A 21,718-nucleotide genomic window follows, 5' to 3' on the forward strand; every position below is an offset into this window, starting at 1 on the left:
ACTGAGTTTGTCCTAATAGGCTCAACATCACCTTTCACTGGAAATGCAGATGTTTGGATCTCATTCTGTAATTAAATACTCAGCAGCAGAAGTTGCCTGGCTTAGTACATAAAGGCTAGGAACTTGTATGCTGGAAACACTGGTAGAAGATCACTGAGTTACAAATGGGTTCTGGTTTTTTATGAGCATCTTGTTGTCTTCGTCCATAAATTGGAATATGCACAAAATGACTCAGTGGTAACCGTAGTGTATCAAAAGCACGCAAGACTAATTTAAAAGGACAATTATTCAAATGGAGAAAGAGAGATTTGCCATTTGAAGGGAAAAAAATTTATGTGCATTTGCTGACTTTTAAATGTAATATATTATGGGAGCCTGTTAGTCTGTAGGAGTATGTAAGACAGGCAGATATAACATCCTGTAATTTACTGTTTGCTTTTTTTTAATTAATAAATTTCTCTTCATAGTCTTCATCCAGTACTGATCAATGTTTAATAAATATCCTGTCATAAAATACAAAGATCAAAGTCCTGGTTTTGGCATAAATGTCACTCCACAGCCAGAGGTTCCATCCCGTTCTAGGGCAACAATCTGAAATGGACCTCTGACTATTGTTGAAACCCGAGCTGATGCTGTCCTTGCTGTCACTGGGACTGCTTGTGGCCACATCCTTCTTCCTCAGCTCTTTGCTACCTCTGAACATCACAATTCCAACAGACTCCTAACTGATCTCTCTTGCTGGGATCTGCAAGACTGTTGGCAGTTTTCAACTCTCCCTAAGTTGCATTCACCCATCATCCTGTCAAGTTAACTAAATCGTTGGAATTTTGTTTTGTTTGCAGATCCTTATTTTCAAAATATCTTTTAACTTAATAAAGAAAATATCTGCCACATACTCAGCCCCAAATTTATTTTCTCCACCACTGATCACTATTTTTTTCCAGCTGCTAAACACCCAGGTTCAAAACTACTCTTCATGAACCTTCCTATCAATTTAAGATGCTCTGTGAAACATACCCATTTGTTCAAGTATTGATCACATGTACTTTCTGTTTGTTCATGCTACTTTGAAGTGCTTTGGTGTGCATTTGGTATATAAAAGCACTTTATCAATAGAATTTGTTTGATCAGATATTATTTGTTGCACTTATAGTTACTGCTTGATGCTGGAGCGAATGTGGAAGGTGCTCTCATTAACTCCGGCGAAGATAATTGTGCTGAGACACCACTTCAACTGGCTTCAGCAGCAGGTAATCTCTCCCCTCTCTTCTCCACCCACCTATGTTGGATAAAGTAGGAGTCTCCATCTGCACAAGATGTGGCCTGTCATTTATTCCCAGCAGTTTGGACTTGTCTCAGATAATGCATCATCTGCACAAGTTCCCAAGATTAATAGAAGAAGGTCCAATCTGTCTAGGCAGGGTCATCCATCCAGAACAAACTGACACTCCACCCATCACACCCCTGGCTGGTTCTTAATTGATTCCAGGACATTTTGCCTCTAGTACATGAAATGGAATCTCTTTCAAGGGATATTGGTATTGATTTGACACTGTGCTTCACATTGAATAGGACTGTGACTGGTTTATTATTCAGTTATCTATTTATTAGTGGAATAACGAGCAATTAAATTTGAAACCAGACAGAGAAGCTAATGGCCCTGAGGAAAGAGGTAAGTTCTCAATTTATCCACTTAGTTCAGGGTCCTGCACGATTGCTACAGATGTAATTTAAATGGAATCATTTACAGACCACATTTCTTGCCATTTGACCATTAAAAACAATAATAGGACAAGAGCTGCTTTTCAAACAAGGCTATTTTATTTCACCCACAGCAGTTTGAATTAACAATAAATCTGTTATCATGTTGGAAGTGATTTATAATGTGATATCATTCAGATTGACATAATTTGGTATGCTCCTCTGAGTGAAACACACAAGTCTGCAGACATGGCAGTTGTAATAAAAACAGAAAAATGCTAGAGGAACTCAGCAGATCTCATAGCGTCCAGAGGAGGTAATGATATCTAACCAAGAAGGGTTCAAGCCCGAAACATTGGTTAGATATCTTTACCTCCTATGGACTCTGTGAGACCCGCTGAGTTCCTCCAGCATTTTTCTTTTTACCCTTTTGTCAGAACCCTTGCAATTGAAGTTTGCTTGAACATTTTTGTAACATTGTATTTTTGGGAATATAGTAGTATCCTGAGGACCCCTTCGATCATAGTTAATTTGATAGCCATATCTGAGCTGCAAAAATTTTTTGGACACATTAGTAAGCTGATACATTTTGTTTTCATGAAAAGCAATGCATTTGGAATTGATGGGTTCCTTCTGAGTATTAAGTGTTCAACAGTGTAGTGATATGTTTAATTAGAATGCAGTGTCATGAAGTAAAGTCCAACTAGAACAGCACCATGTAATTCAAAGAGTCCAATGGAAATAAAAACTGAATTCAACCCCTTTTCAACCTTTACCCTCATTCAACATGATCATGGCTGATATGGGGCTTTGGCACTTTCCTACATTAATCCCAAATCACTTGATTTCCTTTATCCAAAAATCCATCAGTCTCTGGCTTGAAAACTCCTGGCAACTGGATCTCACATAAAGTCTCCACCCCAAGGTGAATAATTCCTTGTTTTCATCTGAATGAGCAACCTCTTGTCTTGAGATCAAGACTGTGATCCCTGATTTTCAACACTATAGACTGGGGAAACACCTTTCTTGCATCTACTTTGTCCAGAGGGCAGACAGATTTTGTATGTTTCATTGAGATGACCTTTCATTCTTTAAAACTTGAGGGACCTCAGGTCCAGCCTCATCAATCTCCCTTTGTATGATGAATCAATTTTCCTGGCAATCCGAAATTAAAAAAAACCTAATGCTGGAAACATTCAGCAGGTGAACTGGCCTTTGTGGAAAGAGAAACAGTGTTAATGTTTCAGATTGTAGCTCCTTTGCTAGAATTGGGCATTGAGAGTTGGTTTTAAGGGATAGGAGAGGGATGGATAGGGTGAGGCTAGAAATCTCGCTGATGAATCCGCACTGCACTTGCGCTATTGCAAGTATATCCTCCCTGAGGTAGGGAGACCAGACCTGTACACAGTTTTCCAGAGATGGTCTTGTCTTACTTGAGCTATGTATAATTGTAGCCCAATTTCATACTCTTGTACCCAAATCATTTTGCAATAAAGGTCAATGTTTTAAATTTCCCTTTCTTTTTCAATTTATTTTATTGGTTTTTTTTTATAATAAATACAGTACAATGAAAAAAGGGAACTAAACTGAAAATACAATATCACATATGTATATATATCAAGATAAAACTTCAAACAGTATAAACTCAGTTCCCCCTCCACTGCACTGGATGAAGACAGAAAAGACATTTAAAAAAAAATTATTGAGATAGATATATATGTGTGTGTGTGTGTGTGTGTGTGTGTATATATATATATATATATATATATATACACACACACACACACACATATATATATATATATATATACACACACACACACATATATATATATATATATATATATACACACACACACATATATATATATTATATATACATACATACATATATATATATATATATGTGTGTGTGTGTGTATAAAAGCCCCACCTAACCTACTCTATTGGATAAAAAAATAACCAAAAAAAAACACATCTGAGCAGCTTATCCTGAGGGTTACATATATTTTGTAGCTTTTGATTCGTACCATGAATCAGAAAAACAAAGGTAAGACTTTATCTCATCTAGAAGGAGTGAGTCATCACATCACATTAAAAACACTTACATCAAATGAAAATAAGATATAAAATCTCATCATGTATCTTAAAATTTCACAAATGAATCAAACACATGATATCTAATTTTTTCTGAACATAAACAGGACATAATATGAGGGAACCATTGAAACACTGTTGGAGTTTTCCATTTGAATAAGATGTCTTTTTGAGCCAACAATTTAGAGAGGGCCACAACCTGTTGCGCAGGTACAGAAAACTCCCTATGCCTGGTTCAATAACGCCAAAAATAACTATTGGATTGGGTCATAGCTCCACCTGAAATACAGTTGAAAAGATATTAAAATTTTATTTTCATTAGATCTCTAAGGATGGACAAGACCAAAACAATATCAGATTTACATCTGTTGCAAATAGGGTCAATATTAGAAAAGATACATGCCATCTTATCTTTGGACATGTGACATGATGCAACACTTTGAATTGGATTAATGAATGTTGTACACATATTGAAGATGTATTCACCAGTTTAAGAATCTTGTCCCACAGATCCTCCGATAAAGATCTTGCAAGTTTCCATTCCCAAGCCTTTTTAATCGTCGTGAAGTATTGGGCATAATTTCAACAATCTACCATATATAATTCCAATTAATCCTTTCTGAGAAGGAGTCAATTGAAAAATATTATCAACTAGATCTGCTGGATATACAAATGGAAAGTTGGTAATATGGTATTTAAGACATTTCTAATCTGGAAATGTCTAAAATAAATGAATATTTGGTAATTCATAAAAATATTACCTAAGTTTTTATATCTATTTCAAGTGATTCCAGTTTTCATCCTTAAGTCCTTTCTTGATGATATTGACTCAAATGTTTCTTCCTCTATTTGGAAGAAAAAAAATTCTAGAATTAGTAAATTTCATTTACAAAAATTGAAAAAAGATGGAGGTATGGCTTTACCTCATTTTAGATTTTATTACTGGGCTGTTAATATTCATTATCTAACTTTTTGGATTTTTTTTATTCTTACAAATTGGATTGTCCACTATGGACAGATTTATAATCGAAATCTATACAGCAGTATTGAGTGGCCTCTTTATTGGGTACCTCTCTTCCATTTAGTTTTTCCAAGATCAATAAGGATATATCTAATCCAATACTCAAACAGATATTACAAATCTGATTCCAATTTAGGAATTTTTTTTATTTAAAAAAAAACTTTGTTTTATCTAGTGCTTTCTCTCATAATTATTATTTTTTGATCATTGTTAATTGATCAATTTTTCTCTATATGGACAAATCAAAGGTATTATTTATTTTGCATATTTATTTAAGGAAGGTTGTTTAAAGTCTTTTGAACAGCTGGCAAGTGTGATGGATTATATCATATTTTATATTGTATCTAGATATGTTTTTGGAGGAGATAGATGTTTTTTTTTAGTGTAGTCACAAGTAAACACAAACACTTCACAAAACAGATCTCATTGAAAATGCCAGAGCTCTGCTCAAGCCAGACAGTCCAGGCTCCAAGTGCCTTTGCAAAAACTTTGAAGAATGCCTATAGAGACTTCACAAATAGGTGTTAGTTGGACATGCTGTGGAGTGATGGATTATTGTTTTGAAAACAACAGATTGAATGGACTCAGAAGATTGGGTCCAGTGCCACAATCTCTCTGAATGCAGTTTGCTGTTCTAAGAAGGTCATGTGGTTTTGCAAGCAGAGAGCGAGAGAGAGAGAGAGAGAGAGAGAGAGAAGACCAAACAGGCTTTCTCAAAGAAAGAGAAAGAACTGGTTTCTGCAGCATGGAAGCTGACAACTTGTTTAAAACCCCATTTTGAAGACAGGTTGTGAGTTCTGAGTTCAGCCTGTTGGAACAATCCATGTGGTCCATACAAGAAGAAATGGCCGGCTCAAGTGTTTCACCTGAAGTAAGGGAAACAAAAAGAAACTCTGTGGTGACCTGCAGAAGAAGAGGTTATTCAGAAAGACACTGAAGTGGCTGATCAGAGGGAATCAGTTTGTGTGTGTCCAACGAGCAACGAATCTCTGAAACCAACGAGAAACTTCCTGAGTGGTAACCAATTACTTTTAAACACCAGAGCTTGGTGAAAATTCATAAATGTTAAATTCTGTTCACAGTATAAGGATTGCCTGATACCAGTGACCTTTACCCTTAGAATTAGAAGTGGGTTGTTAGGTTAAATTAATAGTATAAGTTAAAGTTTGATCCTTTTTTTAATATTTAAAGAAAATTTAAAAAACTACTTTTGTTTAAGTAACCATTCGTCTTGGTGAATTTCTATTGGTGCTGGGTTTTGGGGTCCTCTGGGCCTGTAACACAAGTAAATAAATTTGCCTTTCTAATTGCCTACAGAGCCTACATATTAACCTTGTGATTCACGTACAAGGAAAGCCAGGACCCTCTCAACACTAAAACATTTTCTCACAGCCTACATTGCCACAAAGCTTTGTATCTTTAGCAGGCGACTGAAAGAAAGAAAGATAAAGATTGATCAGAAGTCATTGTAATAATTTGGGGGAATCTCCGCAGGTTCAGTTTATAATCAGATTATAACCGTCTTTAAATGTACTTCATCTGTTTCTACTCATCACAAACAGAACCCTGGATTTTTCAAGCTGTATTTGTGATGAAATTGTATAATGAATAACCCATTGCCTCAAATAACGAAAATATTACACAGATGTTTCTTTGGAATACCATGACCTTGAATTTTATCTTGTGGTTTCTATTAGCTGTTAGAAATGCAGACCATCAGGAAATCAGCACCAAAACACAGCTCAAACTTGGCTGAATTGATGACTAAAATTCTTTACAGATCTGTGGCACTTTGGATTTTATCTGATATGGATCATTTAAATGACTATTTTCTGGGTTCTCTAATATATCACCCACACAGCTAAAAACAACAGTGTACGTTATTGAATGTAGAAATTATAAACATTTTTTTAATATATGTATTTATTTGTAACCTTTTCACGAGCAGTGAAGGTAGTAATTCATCCATGGCTGGCAGCTGCAGATAGCCAGGTCTTCAGCTCTATAATCACTGCTTCCAATTCAACAGTTTTCGTTGAGCTGTAATGTAAAAATGCATCTAAACAGAGCCATGGTAACACTATTTTCATTCAGGACTTCAAATCATATAACGCTTTTAAGAGAACAGGTCGTAAAATATTTGTTTTGGAAACTTTAAAAACTCAGCTTATTTTACAGCAAACATGATAAGTGCTCCAACTGTCTGTTCCTCCCACAGTCCTCGGGCTTTCAAAGTCGTATAATTATTTCCTGATTTCACGGCTGGCTTATTTATCACCGTCTCCTCTCCCGTCAATCGAGATTGCCAGGCATTGTGGGCTTAGGGTCTGTTTGCCTTCTCTCACAGCTGTAATCATTGATATTCTGTCAGGTCGGTGTTGGAATAATGGGGAGGGAAATTCCGTGTTTAGCTTAACAGCTGAGCTTCTACCTGCCACTGCCCACTGCCTCTGTGTTCACACTTTTCATTGTAGGTTGCAAGAAGCTATCATAAGGACAGTGATGGTTATTTGCTTGCATATTTTCCAAACTGTTTTTCATTTTAACCGGAGTCCTCCTGTATGATTTTGTTTTTGTACTTGCAGTGTTACATTATTGTAGCTAAAAAGCTCTCTACATGTTCTGCTGACTTGTGTCATTTTTTTTCAACAAAATCTTTTTACCAGGAGTTGATGGAAGTCAGCCAGCCAATCAGTGTGTTATGATCTGTCCATCTGTGAGGGTGCTTAGAGACTGCACTTCAATGTTGACTTGAATGAGGAAGTGGTGCATCAAACCTTAATCTATTTGACATCCCTCAGTGGGATGAAATTCACTGGATATCGAGATTGTTTGGGCCCACTGTGTGGGTTATCTTTCGGCACACAAGCTCTTGAATTCATATCGATGTTTTAAACTTTTTAAACGATACTAATGCCTCACCATCACCTTGGTGAGTGCGGTTGGAGAATAACCAGAAACTACCACCTTTATGGCCAACATCTATGATACCTGTAACACCAAGTGGGTAGTTCAGCCAGACCGCCCTGGACAGCACAAAGGAAAATGAATGATATTGACAATCATTGTTCAGCAACACCTTGCAATGAGGCTGACAATCTGGTGCAGGGAGACGTGAAGTGCCCTCCAAGCTGAAGCAATAAAGATCCCAATTTCAGAAGACCATGTGGAACAGGCTAATTGCAAGTGTTCCTTTACAAATGCCCAGAAAATGTCATCTATATTTCTACCAGTCTTAGTGAATTAGTATCCTACACATTTATATAAGTGAAAACACAATGCTGGAGAAACTCAGCAGGTCAAACTGTGCACCTTATATCAAGATAAAGATACATAACTAAAATTTCAGGCTTGAGCTCTTCATCAAGGTCCTACTTATTTAGTTGTGATGTTAGCACAGCATGGAGCTGCAGTGTGCTTCCTGTCTGTATTAGTCATCTGAAATTCTACTTGGTGCTCCTCCAGGTAACTACGAGTTGGTTAGCTTGCTCCTGAGTAGAGGTGCGGATCCTTTACTGAATGTGTTCGACACAAATGGGATAACATCAGTATTGCATGAGGACATGAACTGCTTTAGCCACGCAGCTGCCCATGGACACAGGTAACTGCCGTACGTTTGATGAGTGGAGGGGTAGGAATGGCAGTATGAAACATGACACTGTTCCAAATGTATAACCTCCGCCATTTCTGCTGAATTTGGTTGTCCCTTTCCTCTGCGAAAAGCTATCTTATTTCCACAGCCAGTGCCTGACAAAAATATACAACGTAGATTCCAGCTCTAACTAATACAGCACTGACACTTTGAAAAGTTGCAACAATAAAATAGGATGAGCAATTTGTTAATACTGAAATTAATGAGTTAACTGATAGCTTCCATTTATTATGGATGTGATCAATTCAGAATCAGAATTTATTGTCATGAACAAGACACGAAATTCAATGTTTTATGGCACCTCAAAGTGCAAACTTTCATATTATGAACCATCTAGCAACAATAATATATATTTTAAAAATGTAAAAATAGTAGTGCCTATGAAGTAAGGCAGTGACTTTGGTTTGTTGATCATTGAGGAATCTGATGGAAGTGGGGAAGGTGCTGTCCTTGTGCCATTGAGTGCTTGTCTTTAGACTCCTGTTCCTTTTTCCCCAATGGTAGCAGAGTGAAGAGGGTGTGGCCTGGGTGGTGGTGTCTTTGAGGATAGAGGCTGCTTTCTTTTAAAAGACCTCCTCACGTAGATGTCCTCGATGGAGTGAAGTATGTTGTCGCAGGCCGAGTTAACAACTCTCTGGAATTTTTACTGATCCTGAGATTTAGTGCCTCCATTCCAGACAGTGATGCAACCAGCCAGAATGCTCTCCCGTAGAAGTTCTCGGGTCTTTGGTGACATACTGAATCTCCTCAAACACCTCACAAAGTATAGCCGCTGGTGAGCCTTCTTCGTGATTGCATCAACGTGGAGAAATACAAAACAAGAAATATCAAATCATATTTAAACTAGTTGAGTGCGAAGATGCACTGGAACCAGGATAACATTCACACTAAATTACTCATTAACACCAATATGAATTGAAACCATAGAATTTGAGCTGGTGGTCAGAACCAGGAAGAGGGGGAAAAAAATTTGGACAAATGGGTTAAAGTTCTTCTGACAGATCAGACCAGAAATACTTCTTTAAAAACTTTCAGAAGCTATAAATAAAAACAATTCATGTTGAGATCACACAGCAAATGGAATAGTGTCGGTGGAAGGAGAAATTGTTAAAATTTCAACTCGATTATATCATCAGAGCATGCAAGTTAATGTTAAATTACAGAGAGGGAGGGAGAAGCATGAATAGGATAAGAGGAATATCTCTGATGAGTCTTCTGTGGTGATATTCCGTAAACAAAGGCATCTGGAACATCAGATATTCCCTGACCTCCCTTCTGCAATTGATTTATTCTCACTTCTCTTGTATTTCCAATTGTTGCTTCCTGATCTGTTGCTTCCAGTACATCAGAGATTAATTTTTTTCAGAGGGTTCTTTTGTGCAATTCCCTCATGTTTGTCTGTTATATGTGGAAATGGTATGCAGCGCAAAGATTAGTGAAGGCAACGAACTTTTGTTGAATTTATAAATGATGTAGGACCAGTATCCACTAAAAGACCTAATTTATAATACACAACACATCAGGTTTACAAATGAATAAATTACAGATGAAATGTTACTTGCATTTCTTTTTTGTTCATTTCTGGTTTAAAGACAATAAAACATTGCTATTGCTTGCTTTAAGAATTAAATCGCGCTATTGTTTCTCCTGGCACCAGGAATGTGTTGCGGAAGTTGCTTACACCACCACAAGCTCCGAAAACTGACGTGCTTTCTCTGGAAGAAATTTTAGCAGAAGGAGTTGAGAGTGATATCTCAAGCATTGGGAGTATAAATGAAGGACAAGTAAAACTCTGCAAAGCCAGAATGAAGGCTTTACAAGAAACTATGTATTACAGTGTTGAACATGGCTATCTTGATATTACCATGGAGCTGAGAAACCTTGGTAAGATATTTGATAGATTTTTTAATAGTTTTACATCCTATTTTAAAATGATAAAACAGTGGTTTTCAAACTTTTTCTTTCCACTCACATACTACTAAGTAAACCCTATGCCACAGGTGCTCTGTGATTAGTAAGGGAATGTGAGTGGTAAGGTTGAGAACTACTGCTCTAGACCCAATTGTTATTGAAATATTTTGTAAATAATTGATGGGTGTGAAGTTAATTGATCTTCTCCTTGTGCTCTCTTCTTTCTTTGGGGTAGTTAGAAGGGAGTTGGGAGGGTGGGGTGGGTTAGGGTAGGGAGTTGTAAAGCGTTAAAATGTTATATATTTGTCTGTACTTTTGTTGCATGATTTATTATGATTATTAAATACATTTTTCAACCAAAAAAAAGAAATATTTTGCTAGAAAAAAAATTGTCATCGGTTCATTTCCTTTGGAGTTATGAAACCATGCACATAACAAGTCAACTAGGTACGATTAAAACAGTGGTTTTTCAAACTTTTTTCTTTGCACTCCATACCATCTTAAGTAATCCCTTACTAATCACAGAGCATCGATGGCATAGGATTACTTAGAGTGGTGTATGAGTGGAAAGACAAAGTATGAAAACCGCTGCGCCAAAATAAAGTTTCAACCAATTCTCAAGTAATTTCCCAAGTGACTGCTCAACTCATAAGAGAGTCTCCAAAAGGCTTTCTATCTTGATTGTCAGCTCGGATCTGCAATTACTCTGATTCCAAATTCATACCTTCCTTTGTGGATGCTTCGCTTGTGGATGATTGGAAGCAAACACAGAGGATGATTCTTTTGTGACAAGAAGAAGCTGAATGGACTCAGTGGGTCAGGCAGCATTATGGCGATGAATGGTCAGTCAGCGTTTTGGGTCAGAACCTTTGTGGTGATGATCCTTGGTTGATTGGTTTTCCTTGAGACCAGTTATGGTATAGCTTCCAGAACAAGCTCGAATTCATGGGCTGAAAATTAAAGTCTGCATCTGCTTGCACCATGTGCTCTGTTTTACCACTAAGAAAAGGCATTTTTGAGAAATAAAAAAGCTTTCAATCAGAGTGGATCATGGTTAATGGATTACTTTGGAAATGTGGTCATTGCTTTGTCAATTTGCATGCAAGATTTTAAACCAGTAACGAGATAGCTCTCTTCTGATGATGGGAAAGGGAGGTAATGAACCCGGAACTTTGTTTCTCTCAGTGTGGATTATGCCTGCTGATTTGCTGAACGTTTTCAGCATTTGCTGTTTTATTTAAGACTTTCTGTATATGTAAACTGCTGCTTTTGGTTTGTAAATGAAGTAGAGGAGCAAGGAAGTCATGATGAACCTTTTGGCCGCAACTGCGGTATTGGGCCCAGATTTCGGTTCCACACTTTAGGACACACATTAGTGTGACAGCAGGAACAGATTTTACCGGAATGATCCCAGGAATGCACAGCTTTAGCTATGAATGTGCGCAGCTGAGGAAGATCTCCTGAGATCCAAAGAGGGAAGATGGGTCCTACAGAGATACTGGGAGAGTCTCGGCAGGGAAACTATTCAAAGGATCAAGAACCCAGCGAGCATGCAATGAGCATGATTGACAAACAAAAGTTACACGAGGTGCCACGGTTAGTCTAGCAGTTAGTGCAACACCTTTACAGTGCCAGCGATCGGGACCAGAGTTCGAATCCTGCGCTATCTGTAAGGAGTTTCTACATTCTCCCCTTGTCTGCATGGGTTTTCCTCGGGGGCTCCAGTTTCCTCCCACCATTCGAAATGTACCAGGGGTATAGGGTAATTGGGTGTAAATTGGGCAGCATGGACCTGTGGACCAAAATGGCCTGTTTCTAAATTTAAAAATTTAAACTTTTTTTTCCCTGCAATGAACGGTTAAGATCAGAAAGCACAGTTTGGAGGAAGAGTGAGGGAAGTGGAGGCAAATTCAATCATGGGGAAAGGGGAACCGAATGAGGACTTGAAAGAAAACATAACTGCAAGGCTCTGTGAGAGGAGTGCTGGGAAGATCCCTTGTACATTTGGCATGCACTGAACAGTTTCCTTTCATGCTCTAATCTTCCAGTGAGTAGACCAGATGGCAGGATAACTTCCATTATTATTAAATATTTCCTGGGATATTACTTTTATAATCGACCTTCAGAGGCAAAAGACTAATTTCAATATCTTCACTGGAGGTTATGTCCCAAGGTCTCTAGAATTAATCTGTTACATTGAATGCTTTTAAGATTGTTTGATCTTGCATGTTGTAGGACGAAGAGTCAAGATAACCTTCAAGCATTAACATCTATTTTTAAGGATGATTAGAATTCTGTTCTTTACACAGGTGTCCCCTGGAAGCTACACATGTGGATTGAATCTCTGAGGACTTCCTACCATCAATGTAGATACCCTGTGGTGCAGTACCTGTTACGGGAATTCGCTACTATCAAAGAAGAGGACTACAATGAAGAGTTGATTCATGAGGGACTTCCACTGATGTTTGATATTCTTAGGGTTAGCAAGGTAGAATCCATTCTTGTGATATTCTATTGAAAATAATAAGGCATTACAAGGATGTAATGAAACAAGATGCATATAGCTCAGTGTTTCTCACTAAATTCATAAATCTTTCTGGATATATGTGACAGTATTGATAAGAAAGATTATTTTTTGCAACTGATGGATTTGGCTTGGAATATGACAATATTTGACAGATTTTCATCAGTTTTCACAAGGCTTCAATTCTGTGTGTTTTCCCAACAGAATGATGCAGTTAATCAACAGATAGCCTCTATCTTTATACACTGTTATGGCAACGGTCCTATTCCGAGCATCCCTGAGATAAAGAGAACCCCACCTGCTCGATTAGGTATGTAATTAATACACAAAATTTGAGATGGTTTTGAATAACATTTTATATTCTCCTTTCTCCTGATTCATACATCAGCCAACACCACTCATGTTGAATCTGAGCATTAAAGTCATTGGGATAAGAGTTGGGTGAGATTAAATCCTACCTGAGAGGAATAATTATAATTATGCCCTGTGATGGTCAGGAAGGCAAAGCCATCATCTGAGTTGATTCCAGATTCAATTATTGTCATGCGATAAAGACAGTGCAATATTACACGGAATTTGCTTTTGTCTGATTCACCATTGGCAGAAATTGCCTCTTACACTCAGAAAAAGAGAAGCCCCTCAGTCACCCAAGTCTGTGGATTCACCTCCATTGCTTTCACAGCCACACACAGTCCAGTCCAAACCATCAGCGGCCCAAGCTCCAGTCCCAAGCCTCTGACACATTGAGGAAACCTTCAGTGCCCTCGGCTCCTCGCATCCCAGTTTTGATACCCGACACCCCTTCGGCCGGTCTTGAACCAGTCTCCAGCGGTCTGCAGAGCGGTGTGAATCCCTCAACCACACTCATCAGCAGCCCACCCACCCCTTCCAAGTGCAACGGTCCTGGACTAATTGGAAATGGGATCTAGGAGTAAGTATGTCTTCACTCCAGTGATGATCTATAAGCCCCAACCCTTGATCAGAGTCATCAGAGAGCTGGCATTATTTATTTAAATGGCAGCCGTCCATTGCATCAACAAGAAAGTTGAGAGAGAGGAATATGTTAATCGATGCACCCTTGGGGAAATTCCTGGCTTTATCAGATCATTCTCACTGAGCAAAACCTTTTACTTCAGAGTGGAATGTCATTAAAATCAAGTAGATTCTGGGAAAACATTCCTCCCATCGCTTTCATTCCCCTCCCCATCACAGAAGGAATGTAGCATCAAACCCACATCCTTTCTCAACTCCATCTAAATTAGATTTGGTAATCACTCTGTCCTCCTCGCAAGTGCCTTGACTCCCCACACTCAGTTGCTGCCATCAGATTTTGCTTTAGTGTTTTCATTAATAAGTTCTTTATTCTTTTTTCAGATCCTCATTTTTTGAATAATAAAGACATGTCAGATCTAACATTCTTGGTTGAAGGAAAGCCATTTTATGCACATAAAGTTCTCCTCATTACTGCCTCAAACAGGTATGAGAAAGTGCAGAGATGGTTGCTTTTGATGCATGTCCATTTTGCTCTGGTTGATGTGTGGATGAGTTGTAAATTCCTGCAGCTGACGAAAATTAAATCAAAACTAGATGCTGGAAATCTGAGACCAAAACAAAATGTTAGAAACATATGTCAAGCAACATCTGTGGAAAGGGTCGATGTTTTAATTTGTTTCTATTTTTAACCTCAACGCCTGCTTCTCTCCCAAACCCCTGGCAAAGTAATGTCAGTGTGAGTCAATGAAAATAAATTATTTCTCCATTTCTCTGCCTAAGGTTAAAGTGGACAACACAATTTAAGTGGACCAAAGTAAAGTTTTTGTCAAGTTCGTCAATATTAGATTTCAGATTTATTTTCAGAGTACATACATATCACACACAAACCTGAGATTCTTTTTCTGCGGGCACTTATTGAAAGTGCAAAAAAAATGTACACAACTTATGCATGTAAGCTAACTGACTGTTACTAGAGAGAGAAAATTAAATCAAGAAAGTTCAAAAGAGACCTTAAATGAGTCCCTGATTGAGTTTGTTGTTGAGGAGTCTGATGGTGGAGGGGTGGCAGCTGTTCCTGAACCTGTGCGAGTCTTGTGGCACCGAGACCTCTTTCCTGATGGCAGCAGCGAGAAAAGAACAGGTGCTGGGTGATGTGGATCCTTGATGATTGCTGCTGCTCTCTGATGGCAGGATTCCTCACGGATGTTCTCAGTGGTGTGAATGGTTTTGCCTGTGATCTCCTGGGCTGTGTCCACTACCTTTTGCAGGGCTTTACACTCAGACTATGATTCAACCGGTCAGCACTTTCCACCACAGTCGTGGAAATTTGCCAGGGTTTCTGATGTCATATCAAATCTCTGCAAACACTCGAGGAAATAGAGGCGTCAATGTGCTTTCTTCACAATGCCATTAGTATGTTGGGTCCTCTGGGATAGTGATTCCTAAGGACTTAAATTTGTTCACAGTCTCAACCTCTAATCCCCCAATGATCACTGGTTTTCCCTTCCTGAACAATCAGCTTTTTTTTGGTGACATTGAGTGTAAGGTTGTTGTTGGTGGACCATTCGGCCAAATTTTCAGTCTCCATCCTGTATGCTGACTCATCACCCCATTTAGTACCACACACTCTGTCCTGGAGCCGCCATGTCAATGCAATCAGGAAGAAGGCTTGCCAGTGGTTGCACTTTGTGAGGTATTTGAGGAGATTCGGTTTATCACCAAAGACACTCAAACTTCTACAGGTGTACCATGGAGAGCATTCTGTCTGCTTGCATCACTGTCTGGACGAGAATGTTGTGCATCAAAAGCTTTGCCTTACAGCATTTTGCAATATGAACTCATCCCAGTAATTTCTCATGTTAAGCTCCAAATGGGTAGCATCAAGGGGAGTGTAACAGGGTGAGCCATTCTCTCCACTGATCAAATCAGATATGTGTATGCTCAAAATGTTTCCAAATGACAACCAACATGTATTGCACAGGGCATAAAAGGTTTAAACTCCGAGAAAGCATGTTGAATCTATAGATTAGTTTAACAAGAAAGTCTTCTCGATTCTTCCACTTTAGATTTAAAATGTTGCTGACTAATAAGACGTCGCTGGAGAACCTGCCTTGCAAATGTATAGAAATCAGTGAGATTAAATACCATATTTTCCAGGTACATCTCTTTTTCTTGTAGTGTTCAGGAATTATGCTGGTGGCAGTGTTATTGTGACACAGAAGTCTTAATTTACCAATTAAAAAAAAAATTATATTGAAATTTTTTAAGGTTGAATTTAGACAGAGCACGGTTACATGCCCTTTTGGCCCACAAACCCATGCCACCCAATTAACCTACAACCCCGGTACGTTTTCTTTGCTCTTCACTTTGTCCTCCATCTTCTAAGCCATCGCTTCTGATGGTGTATAATTAATTGGTCACCAGCGATGGTAAGTTTCCCACCTCCTCTCAAAAACTCAATGCATTCCTGCAAAATCAGGGCACAATTCCTTTGGCTCCATTAACACACTTCGCTAATGTTCACATGTAAAGTTGGAAAGGCTGTCGACAGGTTTCATTATTTGTCCAGGCCGAACTCTGCCGTGTTGTTCAGTGCCATTCCAAGTAATGTCTGCTATTATTAACTAGTGAACAATATTCTCAACCAGTCATATTCACAGTAAACAATTACTTTCTGATAGGGATATGGTGGGATTGTTAAAGTGTGTGTAATATTCCAATTTCATTACCAGCAAGTACATTTTTTTTTTAAAAAGATGTTTGATTTGAATTCCCTCTCATTCCTCCAGCTGATGATGCAGTATTTGTATTATGGTGACACCAACTCAATAACTTTATCCATTTCTGATGTGCTGGAGGTAAGAACATCTCCAATTTATTGTCAGAGTACATACATGACATCACACACAACCCTGAGATTCCTTTTACTGTGGGCGAGGCAGAATTTCCACTTATTGGTAGTGAAATAATCTAAACAACTGACTGGAATAAAGAAGGGGGGATAAAAAACAAAGTGTAAGAATTCTCCAATGAGTTTATTGTTGAAGAGTCTGATGGTGGAGGGGTAGCAGTTGTTCCTGAATCTGGTGGTGCAAGTCTTGTAGCACCCATACCTCTTTCCTGATGGCAGCAGCGAGTACAGTATGCTGGTTAGTGTGAATCCTTGATGATTCTCTGGTGGCAGTGTTCCCCATAGATGTTCTCATGGTGGGGAGGGTTTTGCCTACAATGTCCACTACTTTTGCAGGGTTTTATGCTATGCTCAGGGGTATTGGTGTCCCCATACCAGACCGTGATGCAGCTAGCTTATTGTGATTGTTTAGTGCAATACTTCAGAATGGAATAATCCAGTGATTGCAATTATAAAGCAATTTATGAAACATTGTTTCACATTTATTAGAAAGAAGCTTGTTTAAAATGGGGACCTTTGGGGTCTTACAGCACGGAGACAGGGAGCTACAAGCAATTGGGGTAGAAATGTCAGAGAATGTAGTCAGGGAGATGTGAGAAGTTGTGCAGCACTCCACTCAGAGGTCAAGGAAATAGGTCTGGAAGTACTGTACTAAGGTTGGTTACTCATTAACTATTTAATACAAGGATAAGGGTTTTATATTTGAGATTGCGAAGCCAGAACAAGAAGAGTTTCTCTCAGAAACAAAATTCTACACTTTGTATTTTGGGTATAACTCACTTAAAATGCAATTTTTTTTTGCCAGCAGGCAACGCCTGAGAATGATTACATCATGGCAATGGCTTTTATATTAGGACCTAAAAGAATTGTGGGTATGACAATGGCTCTGTATACACTAATCTTTGTGAGGTTTTTCAGTTGGTTGCTTTTCCAGACTCTTTTGTGTAGTCTTCCAAAGGCGAAGAAGACCGCAGAGCCCACCTCACTCACAAAAGACAAAGGAGGAAAAACCCAACACCCAACCCCAACCCACCAATTTTCCCTTGCAACCACTGCAACCGTGTCTGCCTGTCCCGCATCGGACTTGTCAGCCACAAACGAGCCTGCAGCTGACGTGGACTTTACCCCTCCATAAATCTTCGTCCGCGAAGCCATGCCAAAGAAAAAGAATTGTCTACTTGCAATAAATAGTGTAAATAATGATGTATGATTCATTCAGGATGTGTATTGTATTCAGACAGTATCAATTAGGAACAATAGCCTTGGTGGTGTGAGTCAGAGGGCAAAAGGTCCCAGACTTTTGCTTTGTCCAATGATTTTTGGGTGCAAGGTCAGTGGCACATTATCAGTATATGAAGCAATTATAAGATCCTTTTGAAGAAAGTTAGCAATCTCACATTTGCTTAATTGTTGAGCTGGGTGTAAAATTCAGCCACTTTCCCACAGACAGATCAAAATGGAATTCAAAGATTTAATTAACCCTCATCCACTACGTGGTAGGTAGATGTTCTAAGGGTGACAATGCAGTTAATAAAAAGCAAATAGAATCCAGAGAGTTAAAAACAGCATGTGGGGAGTACTTTTCAGACATTTGGGACTGAATAAACGTAGATCAATCACTTTGAGCAGATGGGTGGTATGGTAAGTACACCAAGGTGATATTCAAGTGACATGCCACCTTTTATCACTGGTGACTGCCTGCAGTTGAAACAAGGCCAAATTCAGCTGAGGGACAAACACAAGTGGACGAGAAATCCTCCTCCTACCCTACCAAAGTTCCAGGTAATTAATCAGCTCAAAGGCAAGGTGTTGCAGAATTAAAACTCCCCAGTTTCCTGGCCCAAAACAAACCTCATAATTTCCAGGCCACTAAGATTAATTAAACCAGTAAATAGTAACATATTGCTCTTTACCCTGCCTGTGTGCTGTGACCAATCGTGGACACCATACTTCTTCCAAAGAAATATAGATGCTGAAAATGCTCAGCTGATCAGACAGCATTTCAGGCTTGTTTTTTTCCCCCCCATTTTGTCTTCAAGAGTAGAAGCTACAGCCCTGATATTAACAGCATACAAACCTATCAAAGAAGCAGAGTGAGCGCGATTATGCTGCTTTGACCGGTTTATATTGAGCTCACTCTATCAATATTCCCTTTGTCCTTTCTCCATATTATAGAAGTGAGGGTTGTTTACCAAAGAGTAGGGAAGATTATGTAAAAGGTGTTTACAATCATGAAGTGTTTAGGTAGAGCAAATAAGACTTTGTTTCCAGTGGCTCAAGTATTGATAACTAGATATCACTTGTTTAAGGTGATTCTTAAAAGGTGATTTAAAAACTCTGTCCATGTTAATTTAAAACACTGGAATGACTTTGGCCAGATAGCATTTATGGAGAAGAAATGATTCAAATTTGTGCCTCTGCCAGAAATGTCAGAACTGATGTACCAATCCACACTCTGTCCAGATGCCTCCGAAGCTATTCAGTATTTCACAATTACACAAATTGTTCATTTTTATGCATATGACAGTGGGAAGGGATAATGAGGTTGCTAGAAATTAAGATTTTGCACTGGTACTCAAATAAGATTGTAATGTGCAATCATTGAAAAGATAATAGTTCATAATTCTTTATTTTCTAAGCTCTTGTCTGCCGCAAGCCTGTTTGAACTAGAAGCATTGCAGAGACATTGCGAAATCATGTGTGCGAAAATTATGAACCTAGAGAATGCAGTCATCATTTATTGCTATGCTAAGGTAAGTTCAGTACTGTTTCTTTTAAAGTACTTCCCATCATTAACTTAAGCAGAAATACAAAATGTCAAGGATAAGTCAACTTAGTCACCATTCTGTCATCATCACTCTGCTGTACAACTTAAATGCATCATTTAAAGCAAAAATTTACTTCTACCCCTATAAAAATACTGACCTTATGAGGTTAAACAAGTACTCATTGTCCAATGACCAACAACAACTTGTACAAGGAAGGGTACTCCAAATATTCACCTTCCTCCATGTCAGGCTGGAGGTGGCCTTTTAGACCCTTGAGCCTGTGCTCCATTCATGATCGTGTCCACTTTCCTGCCTTGGATTACCATACTGATTAGAAATCTCTCTCAGTCATAGCTGTACCTGTCCCAGAACACTCTTTGACAAGAAATTGTAAAGACTTAATTCTGAGAGAAAATTTATCACCCCAGCCTTAAATGAGTATCTCATCATTCCGAGGCAAAACATGATGGTTCTGAACTTTAGTGAGAAGAAATATTCTATTTCCCCTGTCTTCTCAACTTCATTATGTAGAGTCCCAACCTGCTTTAACCTTTCCTCGTAGGACAATCCCTCCATACCCGAGATTGTTCCAGTGAGCTGCCTCTGAACCATCTACAGTGAAACAGTATCTTTCATTAAGTAGGCTATCAAAATTGTTCACTATCCTCCTCTAGCTGCGGTCTTACTAGTACCATATCCAGATTTGGGAAGATTTCCCTACCGTAACCTCATTATTGGTGTGCTTTGATTTTTACCTTTTATGCACAAATCCCCTTGGGCTGCAACTTTTTCTGCTCTTCCTTCCAAGACCCATTTTTTCATATTATATTCCATTTGCCAATCTTTTGCACACTCTCCTCCCACTCCTCTCTCTGTAGTGGCTAGTGGGATACTGCAAGGCTTGGTGCTGGGACCACAGCTATTTACAATATACATTAATGATTTAGATGAAAGGATTAAAAGGAACATTAGCAAATTTACAGATGACACAAAGCTGGGTGGCAGTGTGAAATGTAAGGAGGATGTTATGAGAATGTGGGGTAACTTGGATGGGTTGGGTGAGTAGACAGATACATGCCAGATGCAGTTTAATATGGATAAATGTGAAGTTATCCACTTTGGTGACAAGTTAGGAAAAAGGGAAGTACAATGAGATCTAGCAGCAGGCAGAGAAGAAAGCTAATGGCATGTTGGCCATCATAACAAGGAGAGATGATTATAGGAGCAAAGACATCCTTCTGCAGTTGTACAGGGCCCTGGTGAGATCGCACCTGGAGTAATGAGTGCAGTTTTGGTCGCCAAGTTCAAAGAAGGACATTCCTGCTACTGAGTGAGTGCAGCGTAGCTTCATGCGATTAATTCCCAGGATGGCAGGACTGTCACATGTTGAAAGATTCGAGCAACTGGGCTTGTATACACTGGAATTTAGAAGGATGAGAGGGGATCTGATTGAAACATAAGATTATTCAGGGACTGGACATGCTAGAGGTGGGGGGGGGGGGGGGGTCCAGAATAGCTTAAGAGTAAGGGGAAGGCCAATTTGAACAGAGTTGATGAAAAATGTTTTCACCCAGAGGGTTGTGGATCTGTGAAATGCTCTGCCTCAGAAGGTAGTGGAGGCCAATTCTCAGGATACTTTCAAGGAAGAGATAGAGCTCTTAATGATAGTGGAGTCAAGGGATATGGGGAGAAGTAGGAATGGGGTTCTAATTGTGGAAGATCAGCCATGATCACAGTCAATGGTGCTGCTGGCTCAGAGCCAAATGGACTCCTCCTGCACCTATTGGCTATTGGAGACTTCCTCAAAATACTAAAAGTTGTCTGACATCATTTCCACTTGGTGTTAACTGTGCACGATTCGATTACAATTTTCCAAAGGGATTGTTATTACTTTTCCAACAATAAGCATCAGGTTATAAATAAGAGCTCCCCATCTCAGGAATCCAAGGATACTTGTGACTTTTGAGGACTAATACAAGCACTATTTTTGTAGCCATCCTTTTAGGATCCTCAGATCCAAGACTTGCAGGCCAGGCTTCTGCTCCATTGCTTTGCCAATACTAATTCTCTAGTGATGGACAGCTTAAATTCTCATTAAGCCTTGCTTGAGCTCCTCTTTATTCCAAGATCAACACTATTA

General features: G+C 38.9%; 1 protein-coding gene across 3 annotated transcripts in view; it reads left to right on the forward strand.

Annotated features, from left to right (window-relative positions):
* Positions 1-21,718, forward strand: part of abtb2b (ankyrin repeat and BTB (POZ) domain containing 2b) — a 217,559-nt gene that overhangs the window by 193,208 nt on the left and 2,633 nt on the right. Inside the window, exons 9-18 of one of the 3 annotated variants that reach the window (XM_069899436.1) lie at positions 1,154-1,250; positions 8,285-8,420; positions 10,129-10,355; positions 12,692-12,870; positions 13,111-13,216; positions 14,281-14,383; positions 15,966-16,056; positions 16,689-16,757; positions 17,616-17,682; positions 19,450-19,557. In XM_069899436.1, the coding sequence (XP_069755537.1) occupies positions 1,154-1,250; positions 8,285-8,420; positions 10,129-10,355; positions 12,692-12,870; positions 13,111-13,216; positions 14,281-14,383; positions 15,966-16,056; positions 16,689-16,757; positions 17,616-17,682; positions 19,450-19,475 (1,101 nt within the window). In that variant the 3' untranslated portion in view covers positions 19,476-19,557. Of the gene's footprint in view, positions 1-1,153; positions 1,251-8,284; positions 8,421-10,128; positions 10,356-12,691; positions 12,871-13,110; positions 13,217-14,280; positions 14,384-15,965; positions 16,057-16,688; positions 16,758-17,615; positions 17,683-19,449; positions 19,564-21,718 lie in introns of those variants that run through there. The other 2 variants (XM_069899423.1, XM_069899429.1) reach the window with 2 other exon arrangements.

This window comes from Narcine bancroftii, chromosome 1 (genome assembly GCF_036971445.1).
Source record: "Narcine bancroftii isolate sNarBan1 chromosome 1, sNarBan1.hap1, whole genome shotgun sequence".
NCBI classification, from domain to species: Eukaryota; Metazoa; Chordata; class Chondrichthyes; order Torpediniformes; family Narcinidae; genus Narcine; species Narcine bancroftii.